General features: G+C 47.8%; 1 protein-coding gene across 1 annotated transcript in view; it reads left to right on the top strand.

Moving 5' to 3' along the window:
* Positions 1-24150, top strand: part of XKR6 (XK related 6) — a gene marked incomplete at its 5' end in the record, with an annotated part of 189336 nt that overhangs the window by 123470 nt on the left and 41716 nt on the right. The window contains one exon of the mRNA XM_021392026.1: positions 5140-5336. Coding sequence (XP_021247701.1) covers positions 5140-5336 — 197 coding nt within the window. The remainder of the gene's footprint in view (positions 1-5139; positions 5337-24150) is intronic.

Here is a 24150-nt window from a genome sequence, read left to right as displayed (position 1 = left end):
GGCGGGTGGACGGTTGGACTGGGTGATCCTGGAGGATTTCCAACCTTGGTGAGTCTATGATTCTGTGATTCTAAAGAGTGCTCTGAAGAATGAAGGCCTGATGAATGCTCCCAAATTCCAGAGAGATATTGTCATGTGTGGTTGGCATGGTATATGAGAAAGATATCAGGCATCCTTGCTTGCTTCTGAGGTGGCAAGTGGTATTTCCCAATTTGGCAATGGTCCCCAGCATGGTTTGGGCCCAGGACAGCCAGCAGTGGTGCAGGAAAGCCCTGAAATACCCTTTGGGAATGATCCCAGGGCCAGGACCTAAGACAGTTTGGATGCAGCCAGAGGAAGCAGTGCTGTGTCAGCACCTGGATGAGGCCCAGGGTTACTACCTTAGTACTCCATCTAGGAACAGTAATTGCCCGTGAATCCTTATTGCTAACTTGCAACATTGCAACAAAGCAAAAATCCCTAACAAATGTTGATATTGAGCATGTTAATTGCGCTGGTAACTGTACGTTTGATTTTGATTTTTTTTAATAGATAGCATTTTACTTTCATGTTCCCCTGTTGCTTGAGCGCTGCATCTTATATTCCTTTTTATATCCGCTAGAATGAAAATAATTCATTAAAATTAAAAAAGCAGGCCAAAGCCTCAGCTGGTGTAAATTGCTAGAGCCCTATGGATGCCAGCTTGCTCCAGCTGAGATCTGGCCTTACGTAACCTCATTTTAAGGCTGTGTTCAGCCAGCCTCCCTTTCAAGCCTTCCAGCTGAGCGGTTCCACATGTCCTGATTTCCTCCCTTCCAAGGAGTGGGCTTTTAATCTGCAAACACCCTCTGGTGCATAAAGATAATGGCTCTTTGCAAGAGTTAGCAGGAGCGCCTGCGGAGGAGGTGGTAGGAGGGTGAGCCAGCAGCTGGGTAACTCACCCCCAAACCATCCTTCTTCTCCCAGGGCTGAGCACCAGGGAAAAGGTTGGTGCCACGGGATGGAGAGGGAGATGGTGCCTGTCCACACTGTGTGCATTGCTACCACGTCATTCAGGACATCACCACGCATCTGTGGTACCGTGGGAGAGGAGAGTTGTCTGGAGAGAAATGAAGGAGGTTGCACCTGTTGCCCTCCTGGTCCTGATGAACCCCGATGGAGCTAAAAGGGCATGTAAGGTGCTGCAAGCAGAGTTAATTTTTTGAGCTTCTTCTTATTCTACTGGTCTGCTTCCAGTCTGTAGGGAATGGTCGGAAGTCCGTTCATGTACCTCTACCGTCTGTGATCTTCTAGGGTCAAAAATGAGCCTAGAGGGGTTAAAGCTGTCAAAAATGATCCTTGAGGTCAGAAGTATTCTCATTTTCCAAGCCAGGATTTGCTTCTCAGAAGGCAGTAGTAGGTTTGGTTATGCTTGGTCAAGATGAGTTTCCTAACTTGGAGCTGTTGGGAGTGGACTGAGTAGCCCAGATCCTATTCCTTTCCATCTTTCCATATACGTATGCTAGTAAACTGGGCAATTTCAAGACCTGGTCATGGGCACTGTAATTCCATCAGGCTGCTAGATTGATCAAGGCACAGTAGTGCTCTCCCAAATAATGATAACCTCAGCAGGGTTCAGGACCAAACAGGGGCCAGGAATCACTCCCAGTGCTGAGCCTGAAGGCAGCCAGCTGGCTTGGGGTCATGACAGAGCTCATTTCTGGGGTCATCTTTGGGCCAATTGGCCCCTGGTAAAGCAGTCAGGCTCCCATGCTTTGTTGGCTACTGCAGATGAAGCATGGGGTTCTTGACCTTGGTCAGCCTGTGGTTGTGTGGGACAGGCCATTAGGGCACTTCTTCCTTCCAAACACAACCCAGGGTCTAGGTTGATATTCCTGACTGTGCTTCTGCATCCCTCGCACACACCAGTATCCTCATCTTCTCCCTTGTTACCTGGGGCATCCTCCTATGCTTTCTGCTGGTGGTACTCCCAGCCACCTCTGTCAAAAGAACAGAGCCAAGGAACAGACAGTATCCTGCAACAGTGCATGCTGTTTTATTGTCAGTGCAGGCCCTGGCAACTTTGGCCAAGGCCAGCCAACACAGATGTAGACACGTGGAGTCGAGTCATGCCAGCTGGCCAAACACTTTGGTCTCTTTTGTTTGATGGTACGGGCACAGCCTCTGACTTCACAATCCCATCTCTGGGCATTTCTGCTAAGCAGACTTTGTCATCCACGAGGTCCTCTCCAAAAATTGTTTGGCCACATTTTTGCAACGTCTTCGCCCCATGTCGTTTGTGTGCTGCTGCAGCATCCGTAGTAAATAAGCGTGAGGGTAATTATACCAACAGGAATTCTGGGAGCCCTGCCAGAGCGGAGGGGACAGCCAACCCTTTGTGCATGCAAAGAAAAACACCCCAACCCCAAATTAGTTCTGTCTCTTGAAGCTGTGATGGAACTCAGAACTAAAAATACATGTGTACACGCAAATACACACACTCGTATATAAAAATAGCCAGCATTCAAAAAAATAAAAAGCCCAAAGTTAGGCTCCTGTATCCAAAATTAAGCTCTTAAATAAATAAATTAGCCTGATTTTCAAAAGCACAGAGCGGTGAATGGCTTTCACTGACATAAGAGAAAGCATCGTGTTGCTGAAGCTCGAGGATCAGGCCTGAATATGGATTCGAAAGTCTAATTATAGCATCCTGTTTGCTACTGGCTTGACCGAGAACAACGAATTTCAGGTGAAATGACATTGATTTTTTTTGAGTTTGTCTACACGTAACCAGTATTAGTAAAAGTAGGGGAAAAAGCCCTCAAACAAATGATTAAAATGCCACAAAGAAGAAACATGGAATAAAATTGGTTACACTGGGGCTCCACATGCACGTTTGGAAATGGTGTTATGGCTGGATGAAATGTTCATAGAATCATAGAATGGCCTGGGTTGAAAAGGACCTCAAAGATCATCGAGTTTCAACTCCCCCGCTGTGTGCAGGGTTGCCAGCCACTAGACCAGGCTGCCCAGAGCCACGTCCAGCCTGGCCTTGAATGCCTCCAGGGACGGGGCATCCACAGCCTCCTTGGGCAGTGAAATGTTAAATTGATTGATTAGGCATCTGTTAGTTGTTGATGGCCTACCAGGTAGGAATGCTGCTGTTCACACCTGCTGTAGGATTTTCCCTGCTGAAAATGGCCCTATCGACAAGCATCATGGAGGAGGGGGTTTGTACTCCCCCCTCTCTCTTCATCAGGTTTTGGTCTGAAGGATGCTAAAGAGTGGAAGTATTTTTGCGTGGACCAGGAGACTGAGTGGTGTGTCATCTCCTGGTGGTGAGCCAGGATTTGCCACCTTGGAAAGCTCCGAAGTCTGAAGCATCCCTTCCTTTTCGGAGGCAGAACACAAGGGGTGTGAGGCAAGAGGTTGAGGCTGGGAGGTGGAGAGAGTCATGGAAGCATGGAATATCCCATGTTGGAAGGGACCTACAGGGACCACCGAGTCCAGGTCCTGGCTCCACACAGCAGCACCAGGGTACGGTTGGCCCTTTTGGCTGCCAGGACGTACCGTTGGCTCTTGTTCAACTTGCCAGAACCCCCAGATCCCTTTCCACAGGACTGCTGTCCAGCAGTCCCCAATCTGTATGTATAACCTTGCTTGCTCCATCCCAGGTGCAGAATCCAGCAGGTGCTCTTGCTAAACTGCAGGCAGTTGGTGATGGCCCAGCCCTCTAGTTGATCCAAATCTCTCTGCAAGTCCTTTCTCCCCTTGAAGGAGTCCACAGCTCCCACCAATTTATCACTAGTTGATCACCGAGACATCTGGGTTCGGCTCACCACCTGTCTGGAGGACTTAGGAGAGCCCTTTTGGGCATCCATGACTCAGTTTCCCCAACTACAGAAGAAGCATGGTGCAACCAACCTCTACGAAGAGCTGTAGGCTCCACAGTTAGGCGTGTTGCTGTCATTGCCATTGCTCCAGCTCCTGATGGAGTCAGGATCATGCCTTACTCCAATGCGTTTTGTGCAGGTGCTGGAGGGGAGCTGCTTCTTAGTCTTCTTGAGTGACTCGGTGCCATCGCTGCGTTCATTTCTGCCATCCTATAGTCCTCAAAAAAAGAACGATGTCCTTAAAAACCAACAACTGGCAGCGGGCGGAGGTGACGGCTGTCCTTGCCTAAATTCAAACTCCTGTGTCATGCTGCAGCTGCTGGGGTCGGGGCTCTCAGTGGTGCTGGGAGGAGGCCGGCTGCCATGGGATGAGCAACGGGGTCCATGGGTGCTTCCACCGCACTGGGGTTTTGCTGGGGCTGTCCCACCAGTGCCACCAGTGTCACCTGCGATTGATGTAGCGTTTTCTCGAGTGTCGAGCCCCACCTGGTGGCTTTCCAGTGTCAGACTTTTGGTGTCCTCTGTGCCTTCTTTCGGGGTCTTTAAATGTTCTGTGGCTGTGAACAGCAGACGGGAAGGACAAGGTGCTTGAGCAAGGGCAGGGCTTGCAGAGGTTCTCTCCCCTCTCCCTGTCCCTTGTGTAGAGGTACAGAAGCTATCAAAATTTGCATCCTTTCCTCCCTCTCTTCCCTTGCAGTATCTGTCCATACACAGCACCTCCTTCTTGTCCAACACTGCCAAAAACCTCAGTTGCTGACCAGTGGCAAGCTGTGTGGCCTTTTGCATTCGTGGGTCACATGTGCTAAAGGTGAAGATGCCATCCTGTTGCTACTCCAGTGATGAAATGCAGTCATATCTCTGGGGTCCATGAGGGAGGGGCCTCGGTGGAGTGCTGAAGGGGCTTAGGCCACCAGTCAGACCACCACCAAGTGTCATAAGCAGCCTTTGCTGTGTAGCTTCTCCTCTCCTCAAGAAAACAAAGTAGAAGAGTTGTTTCCTCGTGCAAATGCTCCATGAGCATTTCCTACCCCTCACGCTTCATATCTGGGTGGTGTAAGTCAAAGATGTCCCTCTTTTGCATTGCACAGAGAGGATGCTGCAGGTTTCTCAGCTCCTCCAGTCCTACAGGAGATGCTGTTGGAGCTGCAGAGACACCTGTGTCCACCCCAGTCTCCCTTTTCCCCCAACAACTTCCTCCTCCCCTCATTACTGAACCACAGCCCCGTTCCCATGGGATTTTGTTCAACGCCAAAAACTCACACGTTGCTTTTCCTCCTGTTTCCTGCAGGTATATCCGAACTATGTACCTGGGGATCCAGAGCCAGAGGCGGAAGGAACACCAGCGGCGTTTCTACTGGGCTATGATGTACGAATATGCAGACGTAAATATGTTGCGCCTCCTGGAAACTTTCCTCGAGAGCGCTCCTCAACTGGTGCTACAGCTCTGCATAATGATCCAAAAGAACCGTGCAGAAACATTACCATGTAAGTGGCCCCCTCATCCTCCCCTCCCCATCCTCCCGGCCTCCCCCATGATCCCTTGCTCAGCTGCCGATGGACGCAAGCCAGTGGTGTTATGGGGCTGCCACTTTGGACAAATCTCATTCCAGCTCCGCTCTGCGTTTGCTGGGTAAAAATTGTGCTCGTTCCACTGAGGAAAAAAAACAGTGTCAGTCAAAAGATGAGGTTCAGCTCTTCCAAACCCAGTACAGTCTAGAGGAATTGTAACGTTATCTGGAGGAGACAGGCAATCTCTGTTGCAGTTGGAAGTGCCACCACCCCTATGTTGCCTGGCACTGGCTGAACACAATCCTGTGCCTCAGTTTCCCTCCTAACATACGTGGGATGATAAGGCTGGCCAGATTTGGCATTATGTTGTGAGGACAAACAGCTCAATGCCTATGCAGTGCTCTGATGGTGTTAAGTGTAGTGTAAGGGGCTTGGCTGTAGGCTGAAGGACGTTTTGTGAAGAGTGCCCAGGAATGAAGGTTGGTCATTGTCATGTCCTGCATGTAAGAGCATGAAGGGGTGACCGTGGTGCCATCATTCTCAGCAAGTCCAAGAAAACAGGGGGGTGAAGTCAGTGGAAAGGACTGTGCGGAGACAAAGATGTCGTGGAGTAGGTATCGCTGGAGACATACAGATAGATGAGCAGAATCTCAGAAGCAGCCACAGAGTAGAGTTGGCCAATTCTAGTGTCTTTTGCTGCAGTGAGTTTCTGGAGCATGGGAAGTCCATCCCAGCCAAGAGGCATCTGCCCCTGTCCCAGCCCCTGGGTGAGCATCTCCCCATTCCATGCCCATAGACAAGCTGGCTGCCAACAGGTCTCCAGCTTGAGACAGAACTGTCCCTTCTGAGAACCACCAGTAGTATCAGCTGCTGAACTGCTAGGTAATTCAGACCCTGCACGATCTATGCACCAGGGATGGCACTTGGACAGCATTTCCCAAAGGCAGCCTGTCTGTGGTATTGCTGGGCTATCTGGGAAGTTTGGTGGTGTAGATGTTGGAAGCAAGCAGTTCTTCGAGGATAAATTTTGCTGTTTGGACCAAGGTCGCCTCTATCCAGAGCATCACTAAGCTGGACTCCCCTTCCTCCATACTTTAAGCATGTCCAGCACAGTGGTTTCTAGAGGGCTCCTGTTTAAACAGGCTTTTTCTGAAACCTTCCATTGCGAGCTCTCCAGGCCTCCAAACTGCTGCTGATGAACAGGATTTTCTACAACTCCTGCTAGAACTGCTCCCATTAGCCAGCTCCCTTTTCCTGCTGCTTCCAGCAGTGATTATTAACCCTACTAAAAATGTACAAATCACAATCTAGGAGGCCTGCCCGTGCCTTATGCAGAACACGCTGGGTGAAGTTTACTGGCCTGTGCCACAGTCCCCCTTGGCTTCCAGACCTGTGGCTGCTTCACTTTGCCACTTCCAAGCGTGGCTGCCCCATCCACTGGACAAGCTGCATCATTTTCTTCCCCCTCCCTTCCTCCAGCTATGCAGTTCCTCCACCAAAGTGAGCAGCCTGCTCTGTCTTCCGAGGCAGCACGCGTCCTCTCTCTGAGAGCACAGCACGGCAGGTGATGTGCAGGGATGCAGGCAGCAGAGATTGCTCAGCTCTCCTGGCACAGGTGCAAGGTTTCCTGGAGCTCCTCTGTGGTCCTGTTTTCGTCCCTCCCAGCCAGCACGTAATTCTGCATAGGGAAATTAGTTACTGAGAGGAACAGTTAGGAACAGAAGCATCAGAGATTTCCCTTAAAGCAGGCAGAAATGAACGGAAATGGAGATAGATATGATTAGGAAGTCAATGTGTTTAAAAATCAAGCCTCTTCTGACTCATGGTGTTTATGTGTCATGGGACAGGAGAGGCCAATTCTGCCTCTAAACAGGGAGAACATCAGCTGCATCACTGGGGGATGCACACGGGTGCAACGACCCACATCAGGGCTTGTAAACCCAGGTACAGCCCATGCTTATATGTCCACACTCCAGCTGTTCCTACTTGGCTCGCACAGTCTCTTATAGATTCAGTCAGTGCTAGAGGATGATCTATTTACCATTTCCCACAGCAGACATCCCACTTCCAGGCTTCAGTCTTCCCTAATCCTAAGACTGCAATGCCAAGCCCAGTGCAGGAAGCCAAGCCAGGCTTGTGGAGCAAATGTCAGCTCATGCCTCCATCTCCTATCCATTAAATATGGCTTTAGTGCAATGGCTATCAGGAAGTTTTGCCTTTTCCTGTTGGTTCCCATGTTAAGATAGCTGTTGAGGTGAGAGGACTGGATCCATTGGAAGTACTTACTTAAACCCAGAGCATCTCCTCCAGAAATGTTTAGGAACATAGGGACAGCAAGGGCTGATCTTGACTGCTGTAGTTGCAGTTAGCAGGGAGCAGATGGGGATGAGATCAGATTCATACTTCATTTCCTGGGTTCCATTTGTTCTGGATGAAAGGGGCTCTCAGCACCTGATGGAGCTGTCGGTCTCCCTGTTCATTGCAGGGCAGTTGGACCAGATGGCCTTTACATATCCCTTCCAACTCAAAAGATTCTATGATTCTGGGGTTCTATTCTGTGGATGGGCAGAAGAAAGAAAAGCCCTACCATGCTTTGCAAGGGTCATTTTACTCTGAGAAGCAGCTCTTTGAAAGGGCTGGGGGAAATGTATGGACCTGTTTCACTAACTCCTGCATGCTCTGAGACCACCAGCCACAGAAGTGCTGAAGTTGGAACTTGAGGTAAAATCCCAGACTCTGGACAGCCCAGGACATCATCTGCTGAGACTTCATGAAGGTCAGATCCATCCCTTCATCATATCCTTGGCACAAGGCAGACCAGATCTCAGCTTAACTGCTGTTGCCTGATGACTTGGGAAGAGCAGAAAATAGCACGGAGAGAAAAGAAGCAAGAACGGAGTGTACTCCATCAGGTCAGCAGATCTGACCTGGAAGATGCATGCTGAGAGTCTGAGCTGGAGAACCTCGTGCTGTGGCTGCTGGGACAAGTGGGTCTACATCAGTTCCTGAATATGTATGTGGAAGGAGCTGGTATTGGTATGCAGGCCCTCTGCGAGCAATTCATCTGCTACAAGCGCAGCTGTCTGCAAAACTGGCAGTCAGTTCAGAACAGAGTCATAGAGTCATTTCCATTTAGGTTGGAAAAGACCTTCAAGATCGTCAAATCCAGTTGTCAACCTAACCTACAGAGTGTCATCACTGAGCCACATCCTGGTGCCAGCAGAGGGTGAAGGAGGGAGGATGCCTCCAAAATCTGGTCAGCCCACGTCCAGAAGGACCGAAGGATGGGGGATGGGGTGCTCGCCCTCTGGCTGCACTGGATGGGGCTGTGAGCAACCTGGTCTAGAGGGAGGTGTCCCTGCCTATAGCAGGGGGTTGGAACTAGATGATCTTAAAGGACCCTTCCAACCCAAACCATTCTTTGCTTCTATGATGATTCTATTTCCATGGAATCTAGAGGAAACCTTGGTGGTGTGTTTAGGTCAACCCTTTATCGTCAGGCAAAAGGTGATAGGACTCAGAAGAAGGGGCAGCCCTGTCCCTTGGTCACTGCAATTATCCCTGGGCTTCTGGAGAGGCCCTCAGATTCCTCACCCCCAGATTCCTGGGCAGCAGTGGACAGAGGCATTCACAGATTGCCTTGGACATAAATTACGCGGTGTACTTAGGGAAGGAAACATAATATTAACAGCAATGAAAAAAGCCCAGAAACGCAGATTCTCATTTCATAACTGCTCCTGGTGGATAATCCATCTCACTCCTTGCAGAGTAAGCTGCCGTTAAGCCCACATCATCCTTCAGAGATGCCTGTTCCCCTGTGCTGAATGGCAAGGGGCATGTACAACCAACTTAAAGAAGACCCCCAGCTTCTAGGCAGCCAGAGAGGGAAGAGAGATGTCAGTTTTTCCCCATAAATCTCTTAAAGAGGTTTCCTTTCACTTAAGTTTTTTCTTTTCATGTGGCTGCTTAAAGACTTAATGAGACTTAGCAGAACGTCAAGTGTTCCTCCCAGTCGTGACACAAGTGTTTTTTGCAATGCTTTTGATGGGAGTTTGCCTGCGTGAAGCTGCAGTGTTCAGTGCAGGGTTTCTCCCCACCATAAGTACTGTCCATCTACCAACGCTGTGCTGTCTCCTCCGTAGCCCTGCTGGTGATCTAAATGAGATTTTCAACTTAAGCCTCCATTATTCAAAGCCCTGTTGCAACCTCCAGGATTGTGTAAGGCGTCTGCGCTCTCTGCAGCCTGCAATAAGTCGTCTTAAACTACTTGTATGTTTAAGGAACAGCAACACTAGCTTCAGCCTGTCTGAGGTGTCACTCGTTTCAGCAAAGTGGTCCAAATCAGGCACTAAAAGGGGTTTGGGGCATCTTAGCTACAGATGTGTGCTGGCTGCAGAGCTGTGGTGGGGTTAGCAAAAGACATGGCCAAATCTTATTGCTCCTCCCAAAGCAAAGTGCTGTCTGTTTTATCCTCTCCTCACTTTTTCTCTATCGTGTCCGGGGACCATTTAGCATCAAGGCTTTTCCTTTTTTGCAGAGACACTTCAGGGTACATTTCCCTGCAGCTCTGTTCAGAAAACTGGACTGGTCCTTGCGGGGAATTGGAGGGAAGGGTATTGGAGGACATTCAGTGAGCTATCAGTTGTCCTCGCTGCCTGGAAAAGGCATTTCCAGCCAAGCTGAGTGGGTTTGGGATGAGTCAGCCTCAAGTTGACTCAACACCCCTTCACCTGAGTGAGAGGCTTCCTGTGTGAGTGATAATGAGTAAGGTCTAATGTGAAGATAGACTTCTCAATTAATTCTCCCTGATGACAGGCTGATAGTTAACCAATAATATGCTGTGAATAATGGCTTTGCTGGGAACTACGTTCTGTCTGAAATATCCTGCTGGAGAAGAAATACATCTTATGGAATGGTTTGAGATGTAAAAACAAGGTGATATGTAAAGGACAACAAATTAATGGATTACTTCTTAGCCTGTTCCCACTCACGCTCCAAGAATCAATGTAACCTCCTTAGCTGGGGCAAGTTAGAAAGAGAGCCTTCAACCTTTGGCTGCCCAAGGGTGGGATTTTCAAATGTGGTCAGCACCGACCTGAATGTAGCTGAAGAGGTTAAAACTACCAAATCTCCACTGAAGATGGAGAAGAGCCTCATTAGTTTTGTCAGTCCATCCTATGAGTAGCACTGCTGACCCTGAAGGAGCCCTAGAAGTTAATGAAGGATCCTCCATGCTGGCCTGATCCAAGGTATACCTGTTGCAGAATGTAGCAGAAATGCAGGTTTTTGGGTGCAGATGGATAGGCATCAGCGGTGGGCACCTGTCTTGCACTGCTAGCTCGGACCTGGCATGATTTTGGCTTTGACCAGCTCACTCCAAGCCAAATAATCCCCACAGGCTGTTTGGGAGGGAGCACAGAACAGATAACCAAAGTTACTCATTACAAGTAAGCCATGGTTAACTCTTTCTACACAGCCTTTAGATTCCAGAGGACTGAGTACCCAAAGACTGACATGTCTTGTGCACCTCCTATTTTGGGATGGATGAGACATTCATGCTGCCCCAAGTGAAGCCCTTTTCCTCCAGAAACAAAAATCCTCCTTCCTTTTCTTACTGCTGTCTATTTCCTGAGATCCATCAAGATACCAGAAACGCTTGTCTAAGAAGATCTTTGCCTCATCAAGTCCTAGGTAACAGGAGATGGGGTGACGGGAAGGTCTACCAGGGTCAGGCTCTGGGCTTGGACTTGGGCTGTGTGACAGCTCATAGGGCAAGAAAAATACAGCAGTAAAACTTTTACCTGTGGAGCTGGAGGTGTTGGAGAGTTGGACTACTGGAAATGGGAGATATCGATCCCACAGCCCCAGTTCCCTGTGACAGTTGGGAGGTGAGCAGAAAAGCAATTGCTTGAAGCCACGTGGGCAAGGAAAAAAGGACTTCACTGGGATTGTATTCACTGAAGGAGCTTGGCAGAGAGGAGCTGGGTTATTTTCATTGAATGCTTGCCCTGGTTGAACCACAGTTTCCCTTTAAATGTTCATCGGCAAACCAAGGAGGTTCCAAAAACATGAGCAGCTCACTCAGGAGGCCGCTCATATGACCCAAGTGCTTTGCCAGACGGGGGCATATGGCTCTGTTCCTGCCTTCCCCTCCCTCTCACCAAAGCCGGATGACAGATAGCAATTTGGTGCCCTGCTTGAAACGAGTTGCTGGTCCCCAGCCAGTTCCCAGCAGCATCAAAAAAGCCCTCTCCACAGTTGGCATTGGGCACTGAAACGTCTCGCTCTGGCGTGCTGAAAGCAGGCCAACCCAAGGCCCAAGGCAGTGAGTGGTGTGGGGAAAGCTTGCCCTATCATCAACCGTATTGTATCGGCACAGGGAAGGACTGGGTCCAGGAGTCTTTGAAGCCAGGGGCACCTTTTTTTTCCAATAGGATTTTGGAGCAAGCCCAGCAAGAGACGTCATCCTTCCCCCATCTTCAGCTTCTCTGTCCACTGCCTTGCCATAGCCCTTGCTCTGTTATTTTGGAGCACTGATAAAAACCCTTCTGTTCCATATCACGTGCCACCATCACGCACAGGACATGGCACAGCCAATAGAGATGAGTCACCATTCACGGGACAGCACTGGCAGGCAGCCAGTGCTGCCAGTTTTAGGTTTTGTAGACTGTGGCAGTCACCAGGGGGGTATTGCATCCTCAGAGCACTACACAAGCATTAGCTCAGGCTGCTCCTAGGAGCTGCAAGCTGGGAAACTGAGGCACAGAGAGAGAGGTTTGATTAGCCTGAGGTCTTTGGGGGCTCTTTGTGCTACAAGATCCTAGAAAGCAAGGTCATGCCAAACAAGTTCCAGGCTGGAAATTAAGGCTTTTCAGGTAATTTTGTCATTTTGTGCTGCAGACTTTCTTGGAGACATAGCTGCAAACCTGTGGTTAGAGTAGAGCAGAGCAGAGAAGAAGGTGGCTGCACACTGCAGTGTGGTTGACTGGCAAATGATACAGAAATTCAACTCTTTGTCTTCAGGTTGCTCTAGTGCACTCTGGGGTTCATCTCAGGCATCATCCAGGAAACCATTATAGCTCTGGATGAACAGGGAGCAGATATCTGCTGAGATGTGCAAACAAAACCTAGGGAAGATGCAAGGCAAGCAGTAGGCAGGGACTTCTCCATGTTTCCATCCCTGATATAGACGGAGCAGTTCAGGTTGACTCAGTTGACAGCTGGCTCAAAATTGCTGAGCACTGAAGGAAAGAACGTCTTTGTTTCAACAACTATCACTTGTTTTATACGACCAGCTCGGGGTGACAGTCCTGAATCTGGGAGTGCAACAGATTTACTGAATCAGTGGAAATCTCCTCCTGAAATGACTTTTGTCCTAAGTGGCAGTGACTGACCTCCTGCTCTCAGTGCCCTCAGCATGATCACGTCTTCGCGTGGACGCTTGCTAGCGGAGGGATTCCAGCAGGCAGGGCCACTCCTAAAACACCCAAAGGTGCAAACAGACGTTTTCAGTAAGGGAGTAGATGCATGTTTTGACTTCAGCCTGTCTTTGGGGATGGTGATGTTCTTTAACCTGTTGAAGAGGCAGTCTCAAAGTCCATCCTGTGTATACATGAACTTCTGAGAAGACACAAAGTCCCAGGAGAGACAAACCAACCTGAGTATGGCTAAACTGGTTGATGCTGGTGTGCCATTGGATTCTGGCCTGCTACACAGACATTTTCAGAGTGTGCAGAGCATGGGAAGCAGAGGAAGAAACAGATGCCTACTGTCATTCTTTGGAATCCATTTCCCTGGTGCCTGCAACTACCTCACTGCAAGATGATACCAGCTGCACCACGTCCGTTTTTGTCACTTTGTCACTCCCCCTCACAGAAATGCTCTGCCAGACTTGCTTTCCCGATGCCAGCCCCGTATATTCAGCCCCAGGGCTGAGATTCTCCCTTTTTTCAGGAAACCAGGCCCTTCACCTGCAATGACAGTGACATAATTTCATCAGCTACTCTCTACACAGTAGCAAATATCCATAAACCATAAGGTGAGCAAGGTGTGCTCTGCTGACACTTCTCAATGACTGAAGACCTCTTCCTTTGGCCAGTAAGTGTGAACTACACTGGACTTCTTTCTTGCCCCTCACTTGAGTCAAAAGCATTTCCAGGACTGAGATGAATCTATGTCTCCAACAGCCTGCAAATCGTTTGTGCTTGGGTCTGCCCATGAACCAGAGGTGGTTTGCAGGATCCATGTTTTGTACTGTCGCACTGCTTGGAAGTGTTGCCTTGCCATTGCCTCACCCCCAAGGAGTTGGCTGTGGGAGCTGTATTTACAGCAGGAAGTTCCTTTGCTAAGACCCAGCAGAGGATCTTGCTTCCCCAATCTGGTGATGAATCTGTTGGGTTTCATCATGTTTGTAGTCCAAAACACGTCAGAACATGAGCACAGCCACTAGATCTTGGTCATCCACATGGTTCAATGAGCAGCGCAGACCCTGGTAAATTTGTAGCCCACAGCAGTTAGCACCAACCCCAACGATTCCCCGGCTTGTAGCGGGCATTAGCATGGGCCAAGGACCGTTCCCAGTGAGCAGTCTGGACTGGGTCACCCTGTTTCAGAAGCTGAGACAGAACAATGACCTGGATGTAGCGGTTAACAGAGCTAGGCTTTGTTCAGTCACTTATCTCCAGGCACAGAGCCCCAGGTTTGAGATCTATGCTAGGAAAAGAGATTCTTGAAGTTACATTCAGAAGTGGACAGAAGAACTTCTAGGCCTTTCCTTCACAGTGCTGCCCTGTTTTTCGGAGTATTCCAGTCCCACCTGCAAGATTTCAGTGTCCTTTCAATTTGTCCCAGGCAGATTTAAAGTCTTCTCTGTGACTGTGGTTCTCATCTGAATTAAAAAAGAATATCGGGAGAAAAATGCTGTAGTAAATATCAAATGCGCTCTGTTAAAACTCAAGAATATTGTGTGTGTTTGTGGTAAGAGCTGTGTTGTTTCATGCCAACTGTCCCTATTATAAACACAGAAATGGGTGGGAAAGATTTTGTTTGAAATCAAACCGTATGTTTTCTTTTCTAGCAAAGTTTTTCCCATTTCAGTGCATTCTCGTAGTATTGTAAAGTGTGTTTCTATACTAAATGTTCCTATTGGTAGAGTTCAAATATTGTTTCATCTTAAGAAAAAATCTCAGTAAAGGAAGTTTGTTCGGTTCTCTGCAGAGTGTAAATCAGAAGTGACTCTGCTGGCATCTGTGAAGATATTTGAATATTCAAGAATCTCAGCAAATCTTATTCTCCCAGCTAAAATAATCACCAAAAAGGTGATTCTTTTCCCTTCTGTTGCTCCAGGAAAGACTATTCTCAACATCAGAGAGAAAAAGATCTAGATCTCATCAATCAGTGGCCGCTCAACACTGAACATGAAACCAAGAGGCTACAGGAGGTGCTCTGTCCAACTAGGTCATCTTCAGTCAGTCGAGGCTGATTGTAGATCTATGCTAATCTAGGTGTTTGGCTCTTCACATTTACTGTAAAGGGAGCTTTGGTGGGTTTTTCTCCCATTTCAGGTGCCCAGTAAGATCTGGAGGCCTCGGGGTCTCAGCATTGCTTGGCTGATGGCCATCCAGATACAGGGCTCTACTCCAGGCTACTCTAATCTCTCAAATCAGAAGAGATTAAGAAACAACCAGAAAGTGCACTGAGAAAAAGCAATGGAAGTCTGTAGAGATGACTTCTGCACTTCTCTGCTGGCCACGCTTCTTTCGGGTAGAACCAGGTTTATGTTGTTTACCCATTATAGACCCTACAAAGAAGGATTTCGATATGCAAGCAGAGATGTAGGTACTGTCCTTGCTGAGGTGTTTCCAAGGCATTGTGTGGGAACATTTCAAGTGAAATCTCTTGGGGTCTCTTAAGGAGCTCAGAATCCCCTTGTCTGTGGTTGTTCAGTTTTGGGGATTCAGGTGTTTGTTGGTTTGGTGGTTATTTTCTTGTGTGTGTGTGTGGTTGCATGTTTTTTTTCTTGTGTGTTATCCTAAGATAGCAGTTAAGACATATAAATTAAACAGGAATTTAACTGGAGTCTTCATAATGACAGCGATGACTGCGTGGAGGGTAAGAGAAAAGAGGCATTTCATACAGTCTTTGACAAAAATAGACATATATAGGAGTTCTCACTCTATTTACAAACTGCCTTAACTATGCCCAGGAAATCCTGTCTGCTGCTCACCAAGCTCTTCACCACTGCAGAATTAGCCCATGTAATTCATACCTGCATAAACGTAGACCAGGCTTAGGCTGGATATTTATTTATTCCTAGATAGGTGGCATTAGAAGCAAGAGATGCATGTATCTCTTGGTGCTGAGAGTCTCTAAGAACTCTGAAGCAGACCTGCCCACATGAGATTCAGCATGCCCTTCAGAGGGAGAATGCCCCGTGGCATTACAGTAGGATACTGGAGAGGTACTGGCATTTGGGTAGGAGTCTTCACTGCTGAGGGGTGGGTTTCCAGGCTATGAGCCCCAACTTGAGGGACAGCAGCAGCCATCCCTGTTGGAAACAACTCAAAGCCAGCGAGATCCTAACAGCAGCGTCAAAATGAGGTTATTGAAGTTTCTGGTTTCTTGGCCAAACACCACAAAGGAAAGACTTGTGTTGCATTAACAGCCTGAAAATTGCATTCACTAAGGAGGGGTTGTTTGCTTTTAGTGAGAGAAGAACAGTGAATTGTTTTCTTTATATTTGTTTAACATTTAGGTGGAACATTCCATTTAACACTTAAATGGAAGATGCATTTCCAGTTAAGTAGCTTCTTGCCATAAGTAGCATTATACTAAATAACACATCCAAAGGGACCTCAAAGGACAGATTGGTCTTACTGTACGTTCTCCTCTCTCCTTCACTCCATGATTGCTTACATCTCTGGGCTGAAACAATTCACCAGACACACCCCAGATTTCTGAATGATCTTAGTCTCCTGTCATGCATTGGTCCCCCTGAAAAGTGTGATTTGGCTGGTAAGTTCCATGAACTCCCTCACTAGACACTGGTCAGGGACTCTGGTGAAAGGATGACCCTTCAGAAGACAGCTTTCCTCCATAAGGCAGGTTTGTCCATCCAGCAAGACAGTCATGCTGGCATTTTCCCCAGATGTGACTTTGAGGGTATAACTGAGACCAGATTCCCACCTAAGCACTGACACTAAACTCATTGTTTTAGTGTGGTCTCTGGTACAATTTTGGCTGGCTAGCCATTTCCTAAAGCCTTCCCTGGTACGGCCATATAGGCCAGGAGCCATTCCCAAAGGGCAGGTTGGATACAAGTACTCTGTTCTGGAGTCTGAGAAAGTCTTTTTTGCCAGCATAGGTAAAAACAGAGGTTCCAGTGGTCAGTGTCCTAGCAAAGGGGCAAGGCTGTTATGGAAAGCAAACTGTGAACTCCCATGCCGGTGGAGACTGTGTGCATGCATGCCTGTCAAGATCAGCTTTCTTCTCAATGTTGTAGCAGAGGGAGATTTTCTTTCATTTGAGGATGGCGTTAGCTGCCTGGCTGTTGGGGGAAATGCAGCTTGAACATGCCATCTGACTTGTCACAGCACCTTTGCTCATCAGAAGGGTGTTGGAGCCTGCTTGTCCTTCAGTGGTAGAGAATCTTAGTGTTGCATGACCTGCATTTCTCCATGTTGTGTTGGACCTGGCAGCTTCTGCTCTGCTCTGTGGAAGCCAGCAGCTGTGCCGCCCAACCTGGAGCCAGGAACAGGTTTCCCAATCCTCCTTTCTGCTCTCCTCACCCCTCTGGAGCCCAGGGCTCTCCTCTGAGCTCTGGTGAGGATTTGGTAGATGCCAGACCACTGTTATCAGGGTGCTTTTCATCTCTTTCCCTTCTACTTTCTTTGTCATTTCAGTTTGATCATCCACACTCCAGGCAGAGTCAATGGAACATCAGAGAAGCATTTCCAGAGGGCAACTCATCACTTGCCTCAGATAGCTCTCCTAGGGTGGGATAAGCACTGAAGCGCATGATGCAAGGAAGATCTTCATTAAGAGCGTTGTAAAACTGGGGGAAGGCTTGCCAATCCTTACATGGAGAGTGATAGCCAACATTTTCAACAGGAGATTTGACACTTCGCTGAGGGTATTCAAGGATATTCCAAAACAGAGAGCAGATTATCCCATTTCTGCTTGGCCTAGGGTGCTTGTGCCTCCTGCGGAAGGATCAGTCGCTGGCTTGCATCCATGAGAAGATACAAGACTGGATGGCCTCAGGGCCTGAGCCAGTTTGGCAGTTCCTGTGTTCACAGAGGATATGAATAGGAGGAGACGTGACAGAGGCAGAGATAACGAGAGCACAGATCAGACGAATGTGGCTGGTCACCTCTTCTGGCAATGCAGCAAAAAGGGGCATTTGGGAGAGCTGAAAGGCAGCAGGATGAAAGGGGAGAAAAGCAAGCCCTTTCGAAACACATTCCACTGTGAACCTGTGGAGCTCAGTTACTTAGGGCAGTGTTAAGGCGAAGACTTGGGGGGAAGCTAAAAAGGGATCCAACCTTTCTGGGGTCAGTGAGGACATCTGCAGTCATCCTAATTATGTGGAAAGAACAGGCTTTAGGAGGCGTTCACATTTCAGGCCACGGGCCAGCCTTTAGCTGGTAGAGGTTGGAGGGCAACTCTGTGTGTGTGCAAGCTATTCTGAGGTTGCCTTAGTATGGCAACCTGCTCTCCCTTTCCCTCTCTCAATACAAGGTTCAGGAATGTGGATGTTCATCTGGTCTAACATGGAAGAGGTTCCTTGTGCTATCTTGGTCACAGATGGTCCTGAATAGAATTCAAAGCAAGCTTCATTGTATCTGAAAGTCCCAGTGGGATTCAGCGGTAGAAGACCAGATGTTGTCCAGATCTACTTGGAGTTTGGTTCTTGAACTGAGTTGCTTGTCTTTACTCCTTACCTTTCCCAAACAGTCTCCAGCATTTTTCTTATGGACTGGTGAATCTGTCCCTTGGGAGTTAGATCCTGGGGAGAACGGGGCTGTGAGTGTTCCTTGGAGGAAGGTCTCATAGGAGGTCCCTAGCAAGGGAGCAGATGCTGAGGATTTGAAACTCAACCTTTGCCCAAGCTGCAATGAAACCAAAACATTTGTCATGAGAACAGAGCAAAGGACAGGATATCAGAGCAGCCAGCAAAAAACTCAGTGGTCAGGTCACATCTCTTCCAAATGCCAGGCTCTGGTTTTCTATCTCTGGTCACTCTAGCTCCGAGTAGAATACAGAGGTAAGCTGGCAGTCCTGTGTCCAAAGGCAGACCCCAGCACAGAGTCAGATTCAGATTGCCATGACAGATGGACACCAGTCCCTGTCCTAGGAACTCTTTCAGAAAATCCCTGTCTTTTTCTCAAACGTCCTCTGGAGGTGAATGGATCCCTCAGCTCTTTTGGAATGAGATCCATTCCCCCTTGCTATGCAGCTGAATTCATCTTAGACAGCTTAACCTTCATTTGAAACTGTCCAAATGCAGTTGACACCCTTTGTAGTCCCTGGATAAAGGAAGACCCTCCAAAATGGTGACTTGCTTCATCTTTGTGTCTGAGACAGGTGAAGTGAGTCAGCCTCTGATGGGAGGTCTGGTGTTGAGCCAGACTCATTCTTTCCATTAAAAGCAGACAGAGGAACAGAGAAGTTTCTAGCACCAAAGTTACGTGCAGCTCACCTTTTGGGCTTGGTTTCAGCTGCAGAGTACTTTCAGAGTGTGCAAGGGCTATAAAAATAGGTGGCACACAGACGTGAGTACACCATTCCTGGGTCAGGCTCATGAATGATGTTAACATTCACCTACTGGAATGGACTGGTGGCACCCTGGGGAAACTGGTTAAGGAGGTGCTCTGAAATCCTATGAAGAAAATGAGTGGCAAAACAGTTTATGCAGCCCTTTGTTATTTCTTTAATGGTAAAGATCCATATTCTTCTGTTTTAAAAGTGAAAACCAAAAGGGACGAATGAAAGAAGACATAAGTTATTCCTTCCTCTGAAAGGAAATAAAGAAAGAAAGATCAAGCATCAGACTCTACCGGAGCAGGCGAAAATCAGGTCTGGAGTCTGATTCTGATCCCTTTTACTCTGATGCAAATAAATAACAATAATGGATTAAAAAGGAACAGAGAACAACTCTCAGGCAGTGTTGTTACACGAGCAGAATCTGGCTCCATCTCTTTTGTATAGGAATACACTTCCACTCTGTGCACATCAGAATGAAGACTGTTCCTAGATTCATGCTGAGCTTCAGTAAGGAGCGTGCCACCCAAAGGGGAGAACACGATCAGAGGGTTCACTGCACAGAGCATGAGCAGCCAGCAAGTGATGGGGAGGAACCGAGATGCAGCACGCTGCGTTAAGCAGATGCTGCCTTCATGCAGGGCTTGATGGAAGGGTTTGTGTCATGCTCAACACCTGCTGTCCAGCCCACCGGAAAGAAATGTTGGTGTCTTCCCATTTTTGTAAGAGAATCTGTAGGAGAATCAATGTCAAAGAAGAAATAGAGAAGCATTTAGGTGTCATTTTCAGCTTTAAACAGACAGGCACCACAGTAAGTAAGAAGGCAGTACTTCTGCATATACTAACTGCATTCAAATTTCCCACAGCAGATAACCTGCAGCTGTACATGCCTTTTGTGAAAAACCTCTCTCTTCAGTAAAACAGAATCGTAGCATCGCCGAGGTTGGAAAAGACCTCCAGCATCATCCAGTCCAACCGTCCGCCTACTACCAGTATTTCCCACTAAACCATGTCCCTCAGTACAACATCTAATATCACTCTCTATAACTACCTGAAGGGAGGTTGTAGTGAGCTGGGGGTCAGCCTCTTCTCTCCTGTAACTAGTGACAGGACGAGGGGGAATGGCTTCAAGTTGCGCCAGGGTAGATTTAGGCTGGACATTAGGAAATACTACTTTTCTGAAAGAGTGGTCAGGCACTGGAATGGGCTGCCCAGGGAGGTGGTGGAGTCACAGTCCCTGGAGGTGTTCAAGAAACGTTTAGATATAGCATTGAGAGACATGGTTTAGTGGGGTTATTGGTGGTAGGTGGATGATTGGACTGGATGATCTTGTAGGTCTTTTCCAATTCTAATAGTAGCACTGTGTGTAAGTGTAAAATGGATATGCTGTTCATTTTAAATATTGTATTTTTTTTGGCATGTGATTTGTCTTCTGCTTTTATTAGACGGGCTCTAAAGCCATGGCCAGTTGTACAGCATTAACAAGCCAGGTAGCCTGAGATGTCTTTCCATACGCTGTTTTTGTTCCTGCACGTACAAGGGCTTTAAAACCAGCAACAGCAATTTAAGAGGAGCCGTTTGTTTGAGTCTCACTTGTCGATGGGGATTTTTCAGAGAGCTTCATTACATTTCTGAGGTGACCTTTTCTTTCTCTGGGCCATCAGCAGGAAACAGAGGAAACAGCCTCAAATTCAGCCTGCCCCTGCGAGCTTCCATCAGGCTCCAGGACTCTTCTTTTGGAGTCTTTTATGCCTCTCCTCATACATCTTGCCCTTTAGACCCTTCTGCATCTTCAGAGCCTTCTTTTGGATGCTCTTTAATAGTTTTACTCCTTTATTCTACTGCAGCACCCAAAACTTTATGCAGTACTTGAGGTGAGATGCGGTACTCAAGGTAACCCCACCTTACTCCAGCTTCCAGCTCCAAAATGTTGTTTTCTATGCAAGCTTCTCCTGTCTGCTAGCTTCACTGGGAGGTCTTGAAGAGCCTAGAGTGTCTGAAATGGTGCATGAACTATATCTCAAATGGTTGCATTTAGCCCTACTTCTCCATTGAGTACAGTAAGAGGCATTCCTCAGCCATGGACACCTCAAGGTGGTCTCTGCAATAGGAGATAAATCTTGGTATTTCATCTGTCAAATGGGAACACTGTAGAGCTTTACCTCACCGTGCTGAACGTAAGGTAGATGTCTCACTGTGGGGGCTTCGGGGCACGTTACTAAAGGGATCTGGGGGACTAATTCTTGTGATGTGTCATTCAAGGCACATGGGCTTGACTCCTCAGTAGTGCTGACTATAGCCTGTGAGTCACCCACTGCTGCCTAGTGGGTGATAGCAGGAGTTCAAGGGCTGTTGTACAGCTTGGTACAAAGAGGTTTGAGGTGACACCAGCCTGTGTCACCCTGGTCTGTTATAGGCAGGTAACACGGACCTCACAGGGTCTGTGAGGCTTCCAGTCCCATGATAGGTGATGTCCTACTGGCTTAAGAGGGCCCACACAGGCTCAGCAGAGCAGGGCAGGTATTTTCTACTCCCAAGACTAAGCACAGAGAGGGAGGAGTGGGAGTGGGTTTTTTGAAGTGACTTCAGTTTCAAACCAACGCCAGCCTGGATTTGATAGACAAACCTTGGAAGGGAGTTGAAACCCACTCATGCACCTCATGAAGGTGCGTCAGTCACCATGTGCAAAAATTAAAGTAAAAATAAGAAAATACTTCCCACATGATCCAACTTGCCAGAACTTTTTGTTTTAGTTGTAATTGGAGACATTGCCATAATTGTTCAGAAATAAGGCCTGGGAGAAGTGAAATAGAAAGGAAAGGGTTATCCCAGAGTTTGTATCCCAGAATGTCCTATTGTATGAAGAAGTCACAGGCTGGAAGTAACAGGGAAAGATGGGAGCGAGAAACTCATGGCCAACATGGCAGAAGTCAAGGCATGCTTTGTCATTTGGGTTTCGATAAAATAGCCAGGGAATGGTTTCTGTGGCACCCCAGTCCTGGAGAACCCTTCTTATTGCTCTGTGGTTCTGGTTGATGTCTGCCTACTGATTGCATCCCCATGACACTCAACTCAAAGCTGCATTCAGCACAGAGTCGTGGATTTTTTAAACAACAGCAAGAGTCTGTCAAACTGCCTAGAGATACTTCATTCCCCTCCTCAGTTCAGAGCCCAAATGAGGATGTAACCAATGTTGTGGTAAGGGTAGGACTCATCCCCCCTGCCCGCCGATGCTCGCGAGTCCACACACTCCCCTGTCAAGGATGGAGACAGACGCTTTGGGAGCATGAGTCAACCCCCCTGTCCCACTCGTGGATCTTAGGACAGGGTGAATCACTTTCTGGGGGTGTCTGCCTCTCAGGGAGACGTTCAGATGACTGTCAGCAGGCCTGGTACCATGCAATGTGAGTGACTCAACGCCCGTACTCTCAGCCAGCTCTGTGCAATTTACAGCAAAGGCTGTGATTAGTGTAGGTTTATGCACAGAAAACGTTACAGTGGGAAAAGCCTTTTTGTGTACACTGGGTTTTTGTTTCTGATGTATTTTATTCCTCTCTCTCTACTAGAATAAATGAATTCAACAGAAACATTTTTAAGCCAGCGTGACACATCTGCCTCTTGTGGGTTGGCACTGCTTGAGCTTCAGTGTTCAGGTACACCTAATGCCGTACATGTTTCTAGTACTGCAGCACTCAAATAAGCCAATACATGGCTTTGTTTTCTATGAATCATGGCAAGTTTTTAAACTGAAGAGCTAGAAGGAACTGCAACAAGTGGTACTTACACACACAGTGGCAATTACCTAAAAATTCTGTGACATTTCTTGCACTTCCAAAACTGTTTATCATGCCCATCAAAAATCTAATGCACCTTTGAAAAATCAGGCAGGCTGAAAATAAATCCATTCTACGACTATTTGGGGCTTAGGCTGTTCACTTTCAGAAGTTTCCATACTTCCCTAAGTCCTATACACAAGTCTTGTGTGTTCATATTAATGGTTGAGGCCACTCTCGAGTGGCACCTGAAAAGCCACAGGTCTTTCTACCATCCCCATAGGGAAAAAGGAGGAGGAAGGAGGATTTGAATGTATAGGTGATGCTCCCGGAGCAATTTTTGGCAAAGCCCCAGTCAAACTATAGCTACCCAATTATTTGGCTTCTCAGGCATGAATCTTAGCCCATCACCAGTTCCTTCACCTGCAGGGCTGTTGTCCAGTGATCTGCAGTAGGAGCAAAGGAATGAGATGCATGTGGCCTTTATTCGTTTTCAGGAATCTGTCTCTTAATTTTTATTATGATGATTTGCTCAATGATTTGTTCAATTTACCCTTGCGATAATCAATGGTATTGTATTCTTAAAAGATGATCACACTCCTGGAGTGTGACGGGATGCTGTTTTATCCATTGGAGCAAATAAATAAGTTTCAGTGTTGGCTGTAGTGAGGAAGAAGATTGAGAATTTTTGGAATATTGTGGGATGCCCACCCCATGCCAGGGTGCAGGGGCACAAGCTGGGAGCTGAGGGTGACCCCAGTGCAGGCAATGACCTCACTGGTGGGAGCGGTCCCATAGGGTCCAAGAGCATTAGGCAGAGCTGAATGTCCCATTAGCTGTCCCAGGCTGAGCAAGGACATGAAAGAGATCTGAGGTCCTTCCATTGGGTCTCACCAAGACAAGAAGGAGATGGACAGGGCTGGAGACATGACAGTAGGGTTGGTTGTTCTGCTCTTCCAAGGATGTGCTCCAAGGTGGATCCCTTTCTGCAGAAAGTAGCCTTCATCCTTGGGCTGCGATCTTTAGGTGGGATCTGAGTATCGACTTCTCAGATGTGGATATAATCATGATGAGGACAGCGGTTCTTTTCAGTAGGAAGAGCAGAGCTGGGGTGGGGTGGCAGAGCTCGCTGCTCGTGATTATAAGCATAGGGTTCCGCGTCGGAAAACTCATGAATGTAGCATTGATTGCAATTCCCACACTGATATTTCTGTATTTCTCTCCTCCAGACCGTAAGGACAACCCTGGCGTGAGTT

The sequence above is a fragment of the Numida meleagris genome, chromosome 3 (assembly GCF_002078875.1).
Source record: "Numida meleagris isolate 19003 breed g44 Domestic line chromosome 3, NumMel1.0, whole genome shotgun sequence".
In the NCBI taxonomy this organism is placed as follows: Eukaryota; Metazoa; Chordata; class Aves; order Galliformes; family Numididae; genus Numida; species Numida meleagris.
Note: the sequence above shows the minus strand (reverse complement) of the source record. Positions and strands in the feature narration are given on the sequence as shown.